The sequence below is a fragment of the Syngnathoides biaculeatus genome, chromosome 17 (genome assembly GCF_019802595.1).
Source record: "Syngnathoides biaculeatus isolate LvHL_M chromosome 17, ASM1980259v1, whole genome shotgun sequence".
In the NCBI taxonomy this organism is placed as follows: domain Eukaryota; kingdom Metazoa; phylum Chordata; class Actinopteri; order Syngnathiformes; family Syngnathidae; genus Syngnathoides; species Syngnathoides biaculeatus.
In genome coordinates, this window is record NC_084656.1 from 8,676,378 (window position 1) to 8,697,811 (window position 21,434).

Here is a 21,434-nt window from a genome sequence, read left to right on the forward strand (position 1 = left end):
GCTTTAGATGTGGGTGTTCCAACATATGTTAGTACTTTTTTGGAGGACAAGTATCAACAAGTAGTTCTTCAATTTCTCCTGATAGGAGGCAACGTGCCGCAAGATGGGGCCGGGGAAGCTTCGAGGGGCAGGCAGAATTGACGGCTTGAGTTTCAAATAAGGGGGCTGTAAAGCTGTCGGAAAGGTCGTTTCGTGCTGAATTTCATGAGAATGTACGCTGCTTCAAGAATTTATCCGACCACCACCAGTCATCACATCGACAGAGACCATCACACGGCATCATGACGCGCTTTCATCTGAATTCCTTCAACAGTATCCGGCAAGAGTGCAAACCTTTCCCATTTTGAACACAGGATTTTCTGTTATTTTGTTGTGTTCCTCTCATGAGGAAAATGTAACACCAACCATTTTATTTAAGGAAATTCCAAGATTATCAGTTAGTCTTTAGTAAAGCGCAACGCCAACAGTTGTTATATACATATTTGACGCTGCGTTTGTTCATTCTCATTTTCACGACGTTAACACCTGTCGAAAGTGGTCACACCCGAGATCGCGCATTTTGATTGGCGGCATCAGCGACATTTTCTGTGTTTCACTGGATTCAAGCTTTTTACGTTACCTCTACATAGCACTGCTGATGACAAAGAACACGTGTCTGAGGTTTAATCATGAATACAATATTTCTCAAAAGAGCAAATTCACACAGATGTGGACAGCATTATTTTTTCATTTTACTAACACATGCCTCTTAACTGTTATATTTATTCCTTACAATGTATACCAACAAATTATGTAGTGTTTGTTGATCCTCAAGTATTTTCTCTGCATGGCACCATTTATAATAGTCATGACTGCATATAGCCTTATTTGCTGTATTTTACGTTTATATTATTTTACATTTTAAGATTACATTACTTGACTAAAATGAGACCTTCCTATTATTTTGTGTTGAAAATAATTTAGTATTCATTGTAGATCTCAAGGCCTATATACAGTATCTATATATATTATAAATATATTGCTTAACAACAGCGATACCTTATGTATATATTATTTTAATACAGTATTTCACATTTCCAGAAAAAATGACTAAAATCCACATAATACAGCTTTTATACAAGTGTACAGTGTACAATATAATTTAATCTTACAATTTATGTAACATGAGATGAAAATACTGTAAATGGAAATGAAGGCATTTTCAAGGAAAAAAAAATCTCGAGCGGAAGATGATCAGTTCTCAATTTCTCATGTCTAATTTTGCTTTGGGCAATTGAATCTTGTTTTTTGCTCTCATGAAGATTTGTAGGAATTTGTACGAAAATTTGATACGTTTATGTTCATAACCAGGCTAGTTTACTGCTACGAGATACAAAAAAAACATGGGCAAACAGTGCAAGAAAAGGTTACATTCAAAGCAGTTAGAGCTCTTGGGAATGGGGCAAATTATTTTCATAATAGATCATCATTAATAGAAAAAAACAGTTGGAAAAAAAACCTTCAAAATTACAATGTACTATTTTCATACAAAATCCTACTGAATTCTCAGTAGAACAGACTCTGTGGTAAACACCAACATACAGTAGTCATCTGCATTCGGACAGAATTTGTCAATGATTAAATTGATTCTAATCATCCCAAATGGCTTTTATTTACATATTTTTCTCAAGTTTCATCATACCCTAAACCACAAAAACATACAAAGCGTTAACCGAAAAGCCTTGTAACAAAATAATTGTTTTAAGTCGATTACCAATGTTCAGACATCCCCATTTCCGTATTACACATATTCTGTATGTTCCGTTTTCTATTTTAAAGAAAACATTGAGCAATCATGAGGCACAGTCCATCAGAGTCTTTAAGTCTGTGCTGCTAATTTGGTTAGCAAAGATGTTCCAAAGGGCTCTCCTCTTTTTGAAAGATACAACGTGACTTCAAAACGAGTGGCAATGTTTATAGCTGTGTTTTGCAAAGAAAACAAAGCATGACTACTTTGGTAGAAAAACAAAACATAAGAAAAATACAAAGTAAAAAACACATTTCTGTCTAAATTTGGAAAACCTAAAAACAATCAACACTGGAAATGGCTTTAACATTTCTTCATTTTAAGTAATTTTTAAAGGCAAATTTATCTTTCGGTGTATGTTTTTTTTTTAAATCTCTTTTAAGTGCTTCACATAAAAGCATGAACAAAAGCAACTACAATGTTACATTCAATGTATTTAAACCAACAAATGGCTGATTGGCTGAGGATTATCTTCCATCATCCATCACTTATCTACATGTTCACGTCGCGTATTCTTCTGTTTTGATGCCCAACGTGATGTTTTCAAGTCTTACGCTAAAAGTAAGCCGCGTAACAACTGATTGATTTTTTTCGTCCGGCGGATTTCTTCCCGTTCATGGGCGTCATCAGCTGAGGCATCAGTCAGTGACGTCACAAAAGGTGAGCATGTCCCCTGTTCTCGTGTCTCACCGGAGTTTGGTGTTGCTGTACGTATTGCGCTGGACGGAAATAAGCTTCTCGATGCAAGCGGTGCGGCCTTCGTGCAACGAGCCGCTCCACGTGCTGCCGCCCGGCGTCCGGCCATCGTCGCTACGGCAGTAGACGTACGCCATGGTGTCAGTGCGGATCTGGATGTGCGTGCTGCGCAGGAGGGAGCGGCAGTAGTGGCTGATCTTGTCCACCCTTCGGAGGATTAGGTTGGCCTTCCTGTCAGGGTGACACAGTGAACAACTGCAGAAACAATCCCATGCCAATGGAAAAAGTGTGACTATTTTGTGTTGAATGTTGCCATAAATTAAAAAAACTATACTCACTGAAAATGTGTTGCATTTCAACGGACCATGCAATAATTCCTCTGTCAGTTTTTGCAATTAAATTGTAATGCATTGATAGAACAGTCGAGATTTTAAATGCTTTATCTCGCCTTTTTTTTTTTTTTTTTACAAAAATTTTGCTTGTTCATGTGTTATCAAGTTCAACACTGAAGTTTGCCCGATGCCACAACACAAACGGATGCACAAAAATGAACAGCATGTAATATTTGTGGTCGCATTTGCACATTGGCTGCGTCCAAACCAGAAGAATCATGTCCTGCCTGCCAGTTTGGGCCCAAACTATCACATGCAGCTGCATGTCGAATTGTCAGATAGCGATGCTGTTGAACAAGCCCGCCACAGGCAGCTGTCTGGAGTCAGTCAAAGAGAAAATCCGGATAAGCAGGTCTGCCGCTCGCTTGACACTGTTTAGGACGCAAACGCCCAATCGCAGAAAAGATGCTTGAAATGCAGAAAAAAGAAAAAAAAACACCTACAGTCAGGTTTGAATTCAAGGTTGTTAAGCTAGTGGGGATTCTAAAATGAGGAAAACACACACAGAGGGAAAAATTCCATTTGTTTTGAAAAGCAGCGTCTGCTGAGCATCAACATCTGTCTTTAGTTAAGCAGAAGGAGCACAGACATCCTTTTCACTTATTTGCTGAAAATGGGGGAAACATTTTCTCATTTCCCCCCTTGAAAATTCTTGCGTCTGACACAACAGAATACCAGGCACTTAATCAAGAGGGACTCACAAGCGTGTGAACTGGAGACAAATTAAACATTTATGATGCTGAACAAACAGGAAAAGCAACCAAAAAAAAAACCTCAAAGTTGACTTTCAGTTTGCACCTCCTACCAATATGTTTGGCCTCACGTGATCAAATTAAAAATTGGTCCATGGGAATACTTTTGCATTTGTGTATCTTACAAAATCGCTATTGGTGTTGGGAATAATGCAGCTATAAATAGAGCTGCTAAAATAAATCCATGTGGATGTCGGGAGATCCTGGGATTGTTTGTGCCTGGAGGAGCACTGATTGTGCTTACCTTTCATTTGGCCATTCTTCTATTGGGCTTAAAAAAAAAAAAAATACACCACCAATACAGCCCGCTTGTAAATTGCTCCCAATGAGGGTCCAAGCTGCCAACATCAGGCAGTTAATAATCCAAAACACACTTATTCAGAAGACAACACCCCACCACACCCAAGACCACCTCACCGGTGCCCACACACATACATTACATGGGATATACCTTTAGCCCTAAAATACAATATTACAATACTCTATCTACCATATGCACAATTTAATGTGTGCAACCTGAAGTGGCTGTCTCAAAAAAAAATTGATTTGGGATGTCACAACAAAACAATGACAAGCAATTGTGTGATGATAACCAAAGAAGCAGAAAAAGCAATGGGTGTGGATGTACTACATGATGTTTATCAGACAAATATAAAAATTTTAAATACAAAGGATTCTAACGAATCAAGAACTCCCCACAAGTACACTTAAAGGTAACAAAAAAATCATTCAAGTTTCAAAAAATTGATGGAACAAGTATTGGTACTGGAAATACTGGCTTGTACTTTGGCAAGGTGTTAAAATGATGCAAAAGAATTAATTCCAACAGAATTGAGACTATTTTGAAAAAAAAAAAAAGTTGTGTTATTTCCATGAAAGCATGTTTGAACTTAGTGGCTGTGGATAAATATATTAGTCCCAATGTGTGTGAGGAATCCTTGATTTGGACTAAAGGAGGGTTCTCTGTCTCTTGGGATCATGACATACATTTGAGGATAGAAACAATGCACAATGATCCAGTTTGTGCTGTTTTTCATGAGATCCTTTAATTTTGAAGTGTTATTTATCTGTAAAGTTAGCCTGACCCTCCGTCCTAAACTGAGGATGCCGATACCGGTTTAGCATTTTGACTTCGATATAACAGAGCAGTGGAACAGGCTAAAGTTGGGACTCCATTTCCCACAATCCTCCGCAGGAGCAGCCACTTCCTGAGGAAATTACCTTTTGACGGCTTGGACGGAATACTTGTCCAAATGGATGTGTGATATATGCATTTTAAACTCGCTCGTCACATACTGGTTGGAGGATTTGAAGACCTTTAATTTCACTGTCTTGGCATTACTGAGAATTATTAAAGAAATTCTGTAAGCGAAGTAGTCTGCCAGCAGCGCCAGACAATTACAGTTATTCAAGAAGCTCCAGGATGACTGTAACGGATGCAAAACAACACGTCACAAGATCGTCTAGACGCGAAAACTGTTGGATTACTCAGACGTCTAAGTGGGCCCTATTTTAAGCTTCTTGCGCTATCCAAAATATTCTCACCTGGGGCCCAGCTCGTCTTCACTGCGCCACACAAAGTCGCCAAACTTCTCATAGAGGGAATTGTAGTGGTGCTGGACCCGGTAGAGCAGCGGAGGAGGGATTTCCATCAAGGTGTTGTATGCCAGCTGCTGTTCCTTGCCACTGGTGTAACCGTTGTACAAGTTGTACACCCTGTCTGCGATCTCTTGAAATGGTGGAAGATAAAAGAATTTGGAACAAGCGTTAAAACGGTTGTCTGTAACAATCTAACTCTACAATCATGACTTTTTGAGGTTTTGTTGGGTCAAGTTTATGTTTACTCTACCCCAAAAAGTAATTAGGGTAAAATCCTTCATCGCTTTTTAATCATTTATTGTTTTTACGGTTCATCATAAAGGTCATTTAAGTCACTGACTGGGAAAACAAGTTTGTTAGTTTATGTCCTTCAGATGTGCTTCCTCCAGAGCAGCAGACCATCTTAACATGATTTATTAGCAGAAATGACAAAATGAAGAAAACCAAAACCACACGGCACTTGAGAAACTGTAATTGGAAAATTGCTTGATTATATCATCGGAGTAGTTATTGACTATTTTTCTCTCTTTTGTGGCAAAATGATCCATGGCGGCAATTCTTAGAATCTTTGTACCTTCAGCTTGGCTATCGTCGACCATCGCGCAGGACGTCCGTACCGAGACGTAACTGGAGTCGGAGTGACTCCCCCGGCTGTCCACTGCATAGAGGGTGAACCTGGAAAGAAGTGAATCATTACTAACTCACCCTGTCATGCCAATTCTGGTATTATCATTCAAAAAGTACACATTTGACCTATAGAAAGTCAATGTTTGGAGGATATGTAAATATATTATTTCATGTGTAACCCCCCTCCCAAAACAAACAAATTATTTGACTTGCTTAGGTATGTGGCAGGTGTTATAAACAAGGAGGTCCCAATTATCTGAACAGGAAACCCACATTTTTATCTAAATTGGAAGGTCCCGTAGCCTGTCACTAACAATGTGCTAATTACAGTAAATATTGGTATGAAAAACATTCTAGCCCATACATAATATTTTTTTTCAAATTAGCATAAATATTAAATTGATTTCACCACAACATAATGTGAAACATTTAAATTGGCAGTGAACCAGTCTGTGACTTAGCTCGACAAAGCCAAGCGCAAAACACCAGTTAAAGAAGAATGAAAGTTTTTTGAAACAACACTGCGATTGTGTTGTGACAATAAGGAGTCCTACCAAGCCAAAAGGAATGAAACAACAGAGGAAGGAGCAATTCATCAATATAAAATCGGTAAGTAAAATCAGCGCAGAACATCGCCAGCACAAAATTGCTTGGACTCTTTTCTACTTTACAAGTCCTTCAAAGAGCCATCTGGTTTATATTGGACTTTTCTAACCACTGTCAGCCTTTCAGAACAACATACGGAGGTAATCCGTCAATGCTGGCTGAAATGAAGTCTATTGAGTTGCAATGACAGATTGCAAGGTACGATCATGTCACGTAAGACAAAAAAAAAAAAAAAACAACAACGTTCAACCAAGAACCGCAGTACATATTTTCATCCAGTTTCTGTAGTTCATGTGCTCCAAGCCAGAGGCCAAGAGGTGGGAAACACTAAGACTGCAATGTCCAATCACAGGGCAAACAAACAACCATTCACATGTACCGTCACACCTATGGACAATTGAAAAGTTTTATCAACAAAAATAACATGTTCTTTTTAAGTGGGAGGAAACTGGCATAGCTAATGTGGAGAAAAGCATCACAATCATGAGGAGAATGCACTAAACCCTTCCAGTGTAATGAGCCAAGATTCAAACCCCCGGCCTCAGAACAGTGAGGCAAACGTGGTCATCAGTTTTCAATGTGATTGCTCCTTTTGTGTCATCATTTTCACACATAGTATATTTTTCTTCTAAGGATCCACAGGGTTAGCTAATGTTAATTATCTCTAGAAAGGAGTAAAAGAGGGTCTGAGTCGTCTCCCCATGAACTCAACCAGGCCAAAGTTTTTTCCCCCTGGAAATGTCAGACAAGATTTTTGGGAAGGCTCAGCGACGGACTTTAGGACCACTCAGCACGGCACGGAAAACAGTTTGAGACGGTCAGAGATCAGACCCCCGGCGCATCTCACCTTTACGTGGCCTTTTGCAAATGTCAAGGTGTGTCATGGGGGATGCAAAGAGGAAGTATGGGAACAAACGGACTACGTACAACCCCGCACACGTTTGGATGTCAAAATCCATTCGGTGACAAGGAAAAACCATGGAGAAGCTTTGTGGTCATTTTCACTGGAAACCACAAAGAATATCAAGTATATTGTATTAATGGTTTTTCAGTAGTATTAGACTTTCTATGGGGGGAAAAAAAAACAGTTAAAAGAACACTCCCCAAAGTTTCTGTTTGTTTTGTCACACCTGTGTCACCTCGTAATATCTTATATCCATGCACGGCCGTGCCAAACCTCAGTCTGGCTGCGTAGTCCAACGACCGGTATAAGTGAAAGCACCTGCACAGATCCTCCCATGGAAACTGTTACCGAATGTCTGCTCGTTTATCCCCTCCGTGGCTGGGTGGGCAGGGCATCTTATATTTTCAAACCATTGCGCTCATAGTTGCAGTTCAATATTTGGTCAGAAATGAACTGTATGCAAAAAAAAAAAAAAAATGGAGGCGACATGGAGGGAGGAAAAATACACAAGCCGTACAATACCGAAGCTGCTAGTTTTAATTTGTAGCCCTGTTTTAATATTAATTATAATAAATTCCAGGGGGTGGAAATAAATATCAAAAAGTATTATAAATGTAAAAGGACAGAGATCCATTTATGTATCATTTCAGTTATTTCACAAACGGTTGTACAAATGCTAGGTTTTGTATGAAAACTTCCTCTACAATGTCAAGTTGGTGGTATGTTTTATTTAGTGCTACAGGCTTCATGGGAAAAAAAACATTTACGAGCACAGCAGTGAGTGTTTTTAAAGGGGCAAATAAATTCCTAAGTATGAAATGTTGCGACATTTTTATTCAATTACTTTTTCTTTATAGAATTGCCACTATGAAAGCCATTCAAAGGACCGCAAAAACACAATGAGACAGAACAACCAAACCTAAATTCCAAGTCTTAACCATGCCTCATGCACAAATTCAAAAAAACTTAAGAAATGGAATATTTTGATTACATTTCTTCCGAAACCCATTTGCAATGTTTTAAATTATGTCTATTGAGACACGGTCCAAGTGCTGCTTGTTTTGGTTGTAACGTGACCTGTTTGGGCATTGCTCGCATAGTTTGTCTGATCTCGCGAATGTGGTATTCCCCCAAGAACCTCACACAAGTTTGCATGGGCTTTGGTGGCTCCTCTGCCCAGTGAAAACAATGTCAGCCTGTGAGAGTCTGACTGTTAAAATCACACAGCCACAGTATTACATACAGATGGAGACACATTGACAGAAAAAAAAAAATGGATAACTACACTTTTTAAAACGGCCAACCAACCCTATCAAAAGGCCCGTTTATTTATCTGGGTAGAGTGGTCATCCATGATAGTTAGTATTGCTAGTTTCATTCCCAAATGGAATGGGATGTAATTGTTTTCACTTTATTTAGGTATTTTAGATTCTAATTTAAGTTGAATATAGTATGCATACTTTAGTATTCAATTTACATGTATTCATGTACAATAGACAGTTAACTCCTGACAGTTATTACTCCCAGTGTATTGTTGTTGTTTTGTTACTTACAAAACTTGCTGCTGTTCACATTAACATCTGCATATGAATTAGATATAGTACACTCTTTATATATTATTTGGTCTTGTGTGCTAGCCAGTTAATAGTAAATACTGCTTTTTCATTTCCTTGGTACACAGAAAGAGTTTAATGCTAGTGTGGCGCTAGAGGCTTATAACCAGGTGCGCTCTGTAGGCCGGGAATTACGGTAATATTAATTGACATTTAATTTTTGTGCCACATGCAATGCCGGCTTGTTGCTGCACACATTGACTTTTGTATCCACTTTATGTCATGTATGCCATGTAAAATATGCAGTATACAGTACTTATTCATGTGTAGTTGCAATATACACTAATCTTGCTCATGCAAACCTAGAACATACAAGCCTATTCTATTCTATTCTATTCTATTCTATTCTATTCTAAGAAGATAGACATTTTATCAAGGCAACCAAGTGTCGTTGTTTGCCAACATTTCATAGCTTTGTTTTAAACGTTGGCTTCAGTCTACCCCAACAGCAATTACAAGGTTGTTATGTGCAGTTATAAAATAGTTTCTCCAAGGACTTTAAAGCTTCTCTGGGGACTAAACTGAGTAGATGTTTTTGTTTGCTGGTTTGAGACAAGAGTGGGATAACTGCTCATTGTGCAAAGACATTAAAATATTATGTGGAAATGGAGGGGAAACATTTTTGAACTTCATTCGCTTGTCACTGAAAAGGAACTTTTTTTGGCAGCAAGTTAGGGTTTCATTCTTAAGATGCATTGAAAGGCAGCACAGGGGGTCGAATAAACAGAGTGTCCGATGATGATAAAGATCGCCTGGGAGCTCAAAGAAACCAAAACGCGGTCTGCAATACCACGAGAATGTCAAACATCAAGTATGAAAATTGGCAAGACACACAAAACTCCGTGGCCACCCACCCTCACTTGACGTACCCCGCACCCCACTCCACCCCACACACTTTTACAGGGGGTATGTTACATAGACGTAAACATAATCACGGGCGACTAAAAACGAACCCTAACCTTGACCCCAAAAGGCAGCTGTTTCCTCACTAACAGTGGACTTGGACTTTGTCCCCGATTTAACAAGCTCCCCTGCAAACTAGCTGCTCTTTAGTGCCAAATGTGTCCTTGAAAAAGAGCAAAGTCAGGAACACACACATTCACACACACACGCTTCTAAGGGCCCGCTAGTGCAACACTTCAGGTCCCTGCGAATCTGACGGACCCCACAGTTGGTTGAAGTCATTTAATTTACCTAACATACACGCACAGACACAAATGTACCTATGACCTTAACATGGCACCACAAACACTTTGGTCCAGCAAATCTGTTAGATCCCACAGGTATTGTAATTTAATCACATGCAAATGGACACATACAGATGCACGCATACATACACACGCATGCAATTTTAATTAATTTAACTTCAGTAGATGCTGGCTGAGTTGAACACTTTGGTCCCCATAAACCTGAATAGTAATTCAATTAACCTAACACACACACACATGCACAAACACACGCAGTGATGGGCCGTCTGGCTGGTTTTGACCTTGTGCCATAGTCAGGTGAAAGCTAAGCAAGCCACAAGTTGGACAAATGTCAGATTAGCGTGTAAATGAACTAAATTGCCATTACAGTGAGCAGTTCACCCGTAATCTATTTTGACAGTCGAGGTATGTCTGAATGAGAGATGACAGGACAAAAAAGTCCAACAGGAGAGAGTGCCTGGCACAATGTGACAGTGAGAGAGAGCAGATCAATTAGGACAGTATTTTTGGCATGCAGTGGCTGCCAGGACAGAAGGTGACGCCTTTTCCATGACATCAGCATTTTGGACGTACATCAATCGAGCCAGCCCACAAATCAATCCGAGCTGCGGTGAATTGTTTCTCACCGGCGCAAGAATTTGTGGCAGCTTAGAATATCTGATCGCTTGGAAATCCTCACGTCCTGCAGATCAGCAGCAGCATCACGGCCCGAAATAACAGTTACGCCATCTTGAAAATTAACTGTCGAAAATGTATCGAGCAGATAGTTGAAGCCTGCTAATTTTCTCCAACTATTTTAACTACTTTGGCAAGCAAATGTGCCTCCAATTGGAATCCGACTCGATCCTGCAATCGACCGGCAATACCCGCTAACTTCAACAACAGCTTCACATGGCCATCCGCTTATTCCATTTTGGGTGGAGAAGACACTGGAAAGACAAGAAAGAGGCATAAGGAAATGAAAACACAAGAGAGTTGAGAGAGAGAGAGAGAGAGAGAGAGAGAGAGAGAGAGAGAGAGAGAGAGAGAGAGAGAGAGATCATGGACAACATATAATGAACTCAAATGCTCATGAGTCATTCTTTGGAAAGGTTGTATGGGTCATTTAAGAACTAACAACTGACCTTTTTTTGGGGGGGGTCGTCTTGTGCAACAATTGGCTCAGAATATTTGAAGCAGTCTCTTTAAATACTTCGTGTGATATCGTTTGGATATACATGTCTTTTAACAATGAAACACAGGTAAGAGAAAACTATATATATTATTGGTTATTTTTGCACCATATTCTTCTGTATTGTTCATAGGCCTGGAGTGCCCAAAGGGAATACATTAATGGGGTGTGGAAACAAAAGGACGTGAGGCGGTTAACACAGGCCAACAATAAGATGGATGGGGTGGTAAAGGAATTCCAACAAATGGACTGTCTGGTCTGGAGAATCACTTTCGTAAACAATTAGAAGCAGCTGAGGAGTAATCAGGAAGATGTTGGGCAGTTTGCAGGAGATGAGGACACTGTCCAACAATGCACACGGTCAAAAACAAATGGGAGCTACAAACGCATCAATCATGGAGACATTTTTGGTGTATGAGGCCGTCTGACTTGAGAAAATAATGAACTGTAGGGCACGTTCTGACCTCCTCATTCTGCATGAATTGGCAAGCTGTGTGTTCTTCTTCATTCTCAACCGAGAAGGATTACATATCCAAAAGTATTACAATTGAATGCAACTACTGCGAATGGTGTAGAATTTTTTTTTTCCTGTTAGTAATTAGTTTCAGAGTGCATGACTCAAACATTTCTTCTGCCGGAGTTGGCACAACCCCACTCAAAAAAAAAAAAAAAAAATAACAACTATCTAAAATATGTAGCCATTTTATTTATTTTATTTTCAAATGGAATTGTTCTGTTATATTTTATCGAGGAACTCTTCATACTAGGTACAACTGATAAGATAGTTCTGAGTTTTGGGGTTGAAGCTTCCTGGGTGAACATGAAATGTTGTACTCGTGCTTGTGTGGGTTTTCTCTTGGTACGCTGCCCTCATTCCAAAAACAAATGAAATGTAAGCCACTCAGAAAAGTTAGGGATATTCTGCTTTTAGATGAAATTTTCAATCTTTACCTAAAATACACATTGAACTTTACAGCGCTTCCGTAATATGAGCTGAATGGCAACATTTACATGTGTTTGTTTAGATAATTAACTAATACATTTCCAAATATGTCAACTTAATCAGTAATTAACTGCATTAAACCTGCAACCTGCTGACTTCACCAGAGTTGCATTCTTCTTTTAAAATCCTTTTCCAGGCCTTGACTGGAACCTCTTTCCATTCTTGGCTGTTTCTGGGGGTTTCTCCTTTTAGTCTTTTCAATAGGTAAAATGCATGCCTTATTAGGTTAGGGTCCTGTGAGTGACTTCGCAAGTCCAAGAGCTTCCACTTTTTTCCTTGATGAAGTCCTTTTTTTGTGTTGGCAGAGTGTTTTGGGTCGTTGTGTTGTTGCATGATGAAGCTTGTCGCGATTAATTTGAATGCATTTTTCTGTCACTTGCCAGACAAAATAGTTTTGAATCCTTCAGAATTAATTTTGCCTCTACCATCATAGTCTATCATCAATAGTGAGCCCATTCCAGAGGCAGCCATGCAAGCCCAAGCCATGACCTTTACCATGTTTTACAGATCAGCTTGTGTGTTTCTCCATACTTTGGCCTTTCCATCACTTTAGAAGATATTTCTCTTTGTCTCATCAGTACATAAAGCTTGGTTCCAAAACCTTTGTTGGGTCATCACTGTACTTCCTTACAAAAATCCAGCCTGGCGTTACGATACTTTTTGCTGATGAGTGTATCTTTTGATATGGCCTGTATATATCTTCTCTCAAAGTCTTCTTCCGACAATGGGTTGTTGGAAGAACCCCTACCATGTGGAGATTGATAGTGATGTCATCGGCTGATGTCGTTGGGGCTTATGTCAGCTCTCACAATGCAATGTTTCTATAATCAACTGCTGTTGGTACCCTCAATGTCTGCTGCTGAGTACACCAGTAGTCTCTTTTTTATTTGGGACATTCCAAATTATTGTTTTGGCCATGCCCAATGCTTGTCCAATAGCTCTGATCGATTTTCCTTCTTTTCTAACCTTAAAATGGTTTACTTTTCACCCATAGACGGTGCTTTGGTCTTTGTGCTCGCTTAACAGGCAATGCACTTTCGTCCCTTGTGAGGATAAATGGTCCAAAGAGTGGATGGATATTTATTCCATACTCACAACATACAGTAGCATCTTATTAAATTTACACAACTTATGTTAAGACATTATATATTGAATACAATTGAGGATAACATGCTGAGGGCTGGCGGCACAGTGGTGCAGCTGTAGAGGGTCGACCTCACAGTTCTGAAGACCTGGGTTCAAATCCAGGCCCCGCCTGTGTGGAGTTTGCATGTTCTCCCCGTGCCTACGTGCGCTTTCTCTAGGCACCCCAGTTTACTCTCACATGCCCAAAACATGCAATAAATGGAGACTATAAATTGCTCGTAGGTGCAATTGTGAGTGCGACTGTTGTCTGTCTACATGTGCACTGAGATTGGCTGGCAACCAGTTCAGCGTGTATACTGCCTCCAGCCGATGACAGCTGGGATAGGCTCCAGCACTCCCACGATGCTCGTGAGTATAACCTGCTCAGAGTATAGATGGATGGATGGATGGATGCTGAGGGCTTGAATCACCATTAATTGGATGGGCTTTTTTTCATAATGCAATGCAGAGTAGTAAATACTAAGTTAGCAGCCTAATAAATAATGACAATAAAATAAAATGGAAATATGCTCTCACAAAATGCCCACATTATGTATCTCCCTCTCCTCTATATACATTTACTCTTTGAACTATTACTTTAATATATTTTCGTGTGGCACTAATGGAAATCCAAATATTACTGCAATTTTTGTTGTTCTACTGTATCTGCTTTTACAAGCTACCTTATTAGTTTAAATGCCCAAAATCTACAAGCCCTTAGAACATCATGACAATATTGTGCAATTTGGTAATCTTATTTGAAAATAATATACTCAGTTTTGATTAATAAATGAAATGACTTCAACAATATTGTGTTTTCATAAATGAGCCCTTTTCAAATGGGATTCTAGCTTTGCCATCTCCACTGAAAGAAAAAGCCTGCTGCCATAGAAGCCTTGGTAATGATCAACACTGAAGCCAACTCCAGTGGAGGTTTTATCTGGCTACTTGATTTAGACAAGTGGAGTTGGCTGCAAACAGATGTGCCCTCAGACGTAATTTCGACGTAAATTCGGCCCTTATCGGTACCAAACAACGCTGTGAAGAATGTACCGGTATAAACAAAGATAACAGTGCAACAAAGTTTCAAATCAGCCTCGTTTTGTAAGTTCATGTGAGTTGGAGACAGATTTCTTTAGATTAACCCAATGGTCATTCCCCAAATATTCTTATCTACTGATAGAACTTTTGGGAAAGTCATCATTGTGAACAAAAGTATTGACAGTAATTCCTACAACAGTGGTGTGATGAAGAATTAAAAGGTGTCACATTGTAGTGGAAACACATTTTCATTATGGTATGCATTCTAACAAAGACATTTTGCAGTGTTATTTAGGTAAGGATTTTGAAATAGAAGTTTCATACTACCATTTAAGACATCATCGTTCCCACAGATTTAAACCAGTTTTGTGTGTATGTGTGTGTGTGTGTGTGTGTGTGTGAGGGGGAAAGTTGAGCTTCTCAAAACAGGGCAAGGCCACCAAACAGAAAAATCAATGCTTTCAGTGACAGCCACAACAACATGTGGGCCCTGTCAGCTATGAGACGCTGATTCGCTTGCTCCTTTATCTGCAAATATATAGGGGCTATAGTTTCCTAAATAAATGGGGACCAGATTAGAGATGGTAAAGATAACAGAAACAAGTAACTCAGTTGACAAATTTGGCAAGTTTGGTTTCTGTTTTTCCAAACAGAAAATACTATAGAGACTGTAGGAATTGACTTTTACATTGTAAGAAAGCAAATCTTGTTCTGTTGGTGTAACCGCATCCATGCAACCTCGAGGCTTCACGGGTTTCACAGTTAGCTTTTGACACCCACTCTAATTCAATCAATATTTTAAACATCATTATTGCGATGTGATGAAAAATCCAAAGCAATTATCAAAATCAAAGAAGGGGATATAAATTAGGGCTGATTTCGAGTTCCAAAATACTACAACAAGCTACGGCCTAATTTGCTTGTGAGCTAAAGAAAACTGTGGGCTGTATTCAGAACAAGAAAAAAATATTTACGTTGAATGGGAGGACAATGAATCTGTAGTTCCCTACAGTTGTTTCAGCAAACATGAGATTTAAATTGCTTGGTATTCCTCAACAACTCAGTTGTTTATGCCATCTTTGCCATTATCCATCTGTCTGTCCATCCACCTGTCCTTCCATCTGTCTGTCATCCATCCATCCATCCATCCATCCATCCGTTTTTTTTTTTTTTGTCTTAATAATGCTTATACTCATTAGGGCGGCTGTTAACTAGAGCCCAGTGCAGGTGACTTTTGGCGAGAGGCTAGGTCAACCCAGGATTAGTCACCGGTGGCATGTTATATGGCAAGTCACATTGTTGCTGCCCTCATTGACTTTAATTGAAGACAAAAATCCCTGAGGTGAATCTCTGTGAATGTGTAAATATTTTTATTTCCTAAACACCCCTATCATTGTGGCACCGAGCACATAATTGCAGAATATCCAATATTACCATAAAGCTTTTCTCGTTTTAGTATCTGATCCACTTCACAGCATGGTTGTTGCTTTTGGAGTTGATGACTAGTCTGCCCAAGTGCGAGAAATTCCACAGTTCATAGGGATCTGATGAAATACTGCTCATATGATTCAGTCCAGCCTCCCTATTTATGACTACATCTGAACAGAGGTAAATCAAACTGAAGCGTGTCCAGTTTCCTCTAATTTCCTTCAGACATTTGAGACACCGTGCCTCCAAAAACTGAAGATCGTCGCTGACAGTTTTCAAAACCAAGAATCAGCACGGCCTCCAGCAGCGGTCATATTTTCGCTGAGTTACTCTATGTCCTTTATGGACTATAAACAGGTACCATTTCATACTCCAATATCCATGTCATTCAGGTTTACCTAGCCGGTAGATGTTTTTCATTGAAAATACCTACTTTAGAGGCTGTTCAAAATCTTTGAACTTGGAAGCAAAAGTTGTCTCAAAAATGCTTGGCATATGATAGAAGAACATCATAAACACCTACCAGATTTTGTCCCAAATTTTGGACTCGTTCAACATTGCTAGTAAGTTGACTGTAGCTTAGCCAGTGCCTTGTCAAGACCACTACTCCTTGGGACTTTATCCAATGACTTATCAAAGTTAGGTACCAGTCAATAATACCAAGACTTACAGAGGAACACAGTCTATGTCTGCTCACTCAAAAAAACAAAAAACAAAAAAACCCTCCAGTCACATCGTGAAAATGATGAAGAGGCAAGATACATCAAAACAGGATTGGTAGTTTTTCCATGAAAATGTGGCAAAAAGCATCCAACTTACTTGTAGAGACTGTCAGGCTCCAGGCACTTGAAGACGACAGAATAAAGCAGCGTGTGGGGATGTTCGCCACTCCTTTTACCGGGCACAATGCAGGACGAACCCAAACCCGAGAAGAGATCATCCAACAAGCTCAACACTTCACCTGGCAGGGAGATGGATTTGGACAGAAGGTTAATGAAACAAAAAAAGGTCATATAAGAAAGGCTTGTAGAAATTGTCTTCTGTCTGTCAATTGTTTCGCTGTGCAGGATAAATTCCAAAAATGAAATGAAAAACAATGAAATCAGCAAATATTTTAATCTCAAGCAAACTTATTATTCATGAAATTCAACAAATATGAATTAAACATGGTAGTGTTGTTTCTGTATAATTTTGAGGCCTATCAGTAAGTGCATACTGTATATAATTCGCATACCCATTTGAAGCCAGATGGTTACATACACTTCATAAAAAGACTTCATGCTTAATTTCTTTACTGTCTCACAGAAAATGAGACTACATGTCTTCTGTTTTAAGTCAATTTGATCTGTTTACCATATTTTACCAATGTACATGTTAAAATGAAGTAAATTCGAAGGACTCTTGGTTCAGTGTACAACTGAATACCAATATTTTGGAACCATCTTGACTTTTTTTGTCATATAACAAGGGTGGGTAAGTAAAACACTTTTTTTTTTTTTTTGCAGACCCACAGTGCGATTTTCCAGTGCTCGTGGGGATCATGGAAAGGTGGGAGCTTTCAAAACAGCTCTGAAAAACGTTGGCTTTCCAACTGTTTCTACACACATGCAAAGGGCAGCTTAGTTAGAGTTTATAACACAAGTGCCAATTTATAAATACATAACTAATCTGGCTGGCAGGCCACAAGGTAAAGAGAGGAGTTGGAAAAGGGAAAGAAATTCATGAATGAGTAATTTGACCTTTCAGTTGAAATAAACGTGAGTATACAAAAGATTTTCCTAAAAGGCATTCCCGTGCAGTTGTTCTATTGATGCCTGAACCTTTCTAATTCACATCTCTTATTCCATGTATTTTATTAATATTTTCATATAATGTATTATATCATACATTAATACAATATATTTCAAGTTCTAGTAGGAATTGCTATCACATGAGTATATTAGTGTTAAAGGATGGTACCCAAGTATATTTTGTCATAGTGGCCATTTGTTGTCGTAAATGAATTTGTTTCCAGTAGTGTTTTGACAAACTTGTCCAACAAAGAATGACTTTGATTCTAAATTTTAAGGCAATCTAATTTGGTATTGAGACATAAAATATTTCCTCAAAGTTGTTTTCCCTCTAATAGTTGCCATGCCCCATGAGACGACAGGGATCATTATCCACTTAAGTCAAATAAACACCTCCTACACAGACACATTGTTTTCCTCTCAAAAAAAAAAAAAAAACAAAAACGTGAGTTCAATAATTTCAATTCATAGATGCTTCGTATTCAGCATTAACTGAATTTCGCTGCAAACCAAAACAGCAGCTCCAAGGCAAGTGAATAGTCTCTTAAAGTATGGAAGCTTACCCAGCTCCCTACACACTATTAAATAACATCTAATGTGACGTGTACACAACATTGTGGAGTAGATTCTGACATGTGGTTGCTCCACATTGTTGTGGATTTGTATTTATAGTCTTGGGATCTGTGTTCTGCCTAGTCTGCATCAGTTCTTGCTATATTGCTGCATTTTTCAGTTTTGGTTTAATATATGGTTTTACTTACTTTGGAATTATTAATGCGTTTAAAATCAATATGTATATATCAATAATTGTATTTTTATATTCCTTGTGTTTTCAATTCTAACCATAATCAACTGACGTAGCTCCATTTAAAAACCATACCAGATATTGTATCTTAACTGCTGCTTATTCTTTTGCCTCTTAAATAGTCATTCTCCCCACCAAAGTAATTAACACGGCAACACTGTCGAAACAGTAATTATCCCACAGAGACCGCTTAATTATTCACAGATATAACTGCCAACGATCTACTTACCACTCTTAAAATAATTTAGCTTCATTAAGCCTGTGTTCCACCTTTCACTGCTTGCAAATATGAAAAGAATGTCAAGTGGACGCTAGTTTTCAACAGAACAAGATATCCAAACGTGTTGGTAATAAAAGCAGAGAAAAAAAATGAGAAAGAAGAAAGGGTGAAAAGTATATTCATGATGCTGTGTAAAAGTATGAATGATGTCTATCAGTGTTTTAATAATGAGAATAAGGCCTGTTTGTGTCAGTTCAAGCTAGGATGAGTGAGTATACATCATTGCCACATACGCTCGACCCATATAAATCCAATGATAGGACAACTGACTCATGGTCCTCTTGCATAAGCCTGTCCATGGCATCTGTGTAATCTGGTTCTAGCAGGATTTGAGTCATTGATGCTTCAGATTTGATCCTTCTGCTTTTAAATGCTGAATATCTTTTATTTAGAGCATACAGTACATAACACTCAAGAATAATACTGTTTTTGAAAATGTACTATTTCTGGAAAATATATCCATTTATATGTTTAGCATGTCAGTTCAGGATTTGGACAGATATTGCATTGAAAACATTAAAATAAGGCTACATTTAGATACAGCTGATACAGAATGCTTGCTTGTTTATATGGGTTCGCTGTGATTGGCTGGCAACCAGTCAAGGGTGTACCCCCCTTCCTACCCAAAGATAGCTGGGATAGGCTCCAGCACTCCCGCAACCCACGTGAGCATAAGCGGCTCAGAAAATGGATGGATGGAGCATTGTGAATGGGTGGCATGTTGAAACAACTGGTTGGAGCGTTGGGGGGGTTCAAATCCTGGTCCCGCCTGTGTGGATTTTGCATGTTTGCACCAATCCTGCATGGGTTTTCTCTGGGCACTCTGGTTTCCTCCCACATCCCAAAAACATGCATTAATAGAACACTCCAAATTGCCCTTGAGTGTGATTGTGAGTGTGACTGTTGTCTGTCTCTATGTGCCCTGCGATTGGCTGACAACCAGTTCAGGTTGTACCCCGCCTCCCGTGACCCTTGAGAGGATAAGCAGGTCAGAAAATGGATGGATGGATGATTATGAATGTTTTAGTCCAGCAAAGTAACGTAAGTAAGGGTGGGATAAGTTATGATAATTGAATAAACCTTTCATTTTTGTTCATATAGCCACACAAAATTCAAGCGCACTGTGGAGATGTTAAAGAAAGAACAACAATAAATCGGGAATTAAAAAAAAATGAATACTGTGACCAATTCAGATCAAATTTTGCAGGCCACAAATGTTTTAAACTGTGTCAAACACCAATCCTCTACAGAGAGGTTTCATTAGATGTCATTACATTTCTTCAGTTTGGTTCAGTTGTCCCAGTTGGATCCAATATGGAGAAGACTGCAGACTTGACAAATGGCCAGAAGACCATCACTGACACACTTCAAAGAGGCTAGCTGTTCACAGAGTGCTGTGTGCAAGCATATCAATGGAAAGTCTTCTGGAAGGACAAATGTGGCAGGAAAAGATGCACCAGCAAAAGAGATGACCATGGGCTTTAGCGGATTATCAAACAGAAAAGATTCAAGAATATAGTAGAGATGGCTAGGATCTAGCATAGATCCAGAAAGAGTGAATAAGATGGGAGTCAGATCTACCAAAGCCACCACATTCAGCTTCATCTGGGAGATGGGCTACAATTGTCAGATTCCTCAGGTCAAGCCACTTCTGAGCCTGCCAACAAAGGAAGCCTCTCACCTGTGGCAAGGAGAAGAAAGACTCCAGTGTTGGCCAGTGCTCTGAGGTTTTATATGATTCCTTCTGCGCGTACCTGTATGGAGATTCAGATTTCATCGCTACCCATACCACCAGAAGCAACAAAACCTGCTTTAATGCCCATGCCATCACAGTGCTTGACTGGCAAGCTACATCACCAGATCTAAACCCCATTGAGAATCCAAGGGGTGTTATCAAAACTTAAAACAAAGAACTGACAGCAAGCATCACTGAAATCTGTGGTTCCATAACTTCTAGTCAATGCCACAAGCTGATCACTTCAATGCCAAGGTGCATCGAGGCAGTGATTAATGCAAAGGGATTTTCAACCAAGTATTGACAATTAACATTTTATTTTGAACGTGTATTCGAATTTTTTGAATTCCTGATTTTGTGGGTTTTCTGATCTGGAAGCCCAAATTATGTAACAATAAACAAATAAATACGTTGAAATTGTGGTCTCTGAACCTATAATCTATGAAGGTTTAACTTTTTGAATCAAATTATGAAAGTAGATTAACTTTTCCATGATATTCTAATTTTTTGGACGTCTGTATGTGGCTGTCTTACACCCACCTCTGGGATGAACTACATGTGTCTCTGACAGAATACAAACAACAGGCTGATGACATCTCTCAGTGAAGCTCGAGACTGTGACTGTAATATCATCCATTTAAGCTCTTTGTATTTATTTAGTCAAAATTCCTCACTGACAGAACCCAACCATTGCATTCCACAGGTCCACAGCTAAAGTATCGGATGTACCATCATGCCCACACTTAAAATGTACTTTTGGCATTCAGTAAATGCCACTTTGTGAAAAGCTAACCGAATGAGGATAAAATGTGGAGATCATTTTACCTCCTGCCTTAATTCGCCATCCACTAACTGTTCTTGTGACTTGAAGAC

The 21,434-nt window shown here is 39.1% G+C and overlaps 1 protein-coding gene and 1 long non-coding RNA gene across 4 annotated transcripts in view; one reads left to right on the forward strand and one right to left on the reverse strand.

Moving 5' to 3' along the window:
- Window positions 1–1,145: 1,145 nt before the first annotated feature.
- Window positions 1,146–21,434, reverse strand: part of LOC133490570 (astrotactin-2) — a 301,145-nt gene continuing 280,856 nt past the window's right edge. For 2 of the 3 annotated variants that reach the window (XM_061800811.1, XM_061800810.1), the window contains exons 20-23: window positions 16,771–16,912; window positions 5,800–5,900; window positions 5,172–5,355; window positions 1,155–2,713 (exon numbers count right to left, since the gene is read on the reverse strand). In XM_061800811.1, coding sequence (XP_061656795.1) covers window positions 2,473–2,713; window positions 5,172–5,355; window positions 5,800–5,900; window positions 16,771–16,912 — 668 coding nt within the window. In that variant the 3' untranslated portion in view covers window positions 1,155–2,472. Of the gene's footprint in view, window positions 2,714–5,171; window positions 5,356–5,799; window positions 5,901–16,770; window positions 16,913–21,434 lie in introns of all 3 variants that reach the window. The other variant, XM_061800812.1, reaches the window with a different exon arrangement.
- On the forward strand, window positions 5,179–20,672 carry LOC133490573 (uncharacterized). Its single transcript, XR_009792247.1, has 3 exons — window positions 5,179–5,282; window positions 17,457–17,499; window positions 20,111–20,672. It is a non-coding gene; the product is annotated as an uncharacterized LOC133490573 (long non-coding RNA).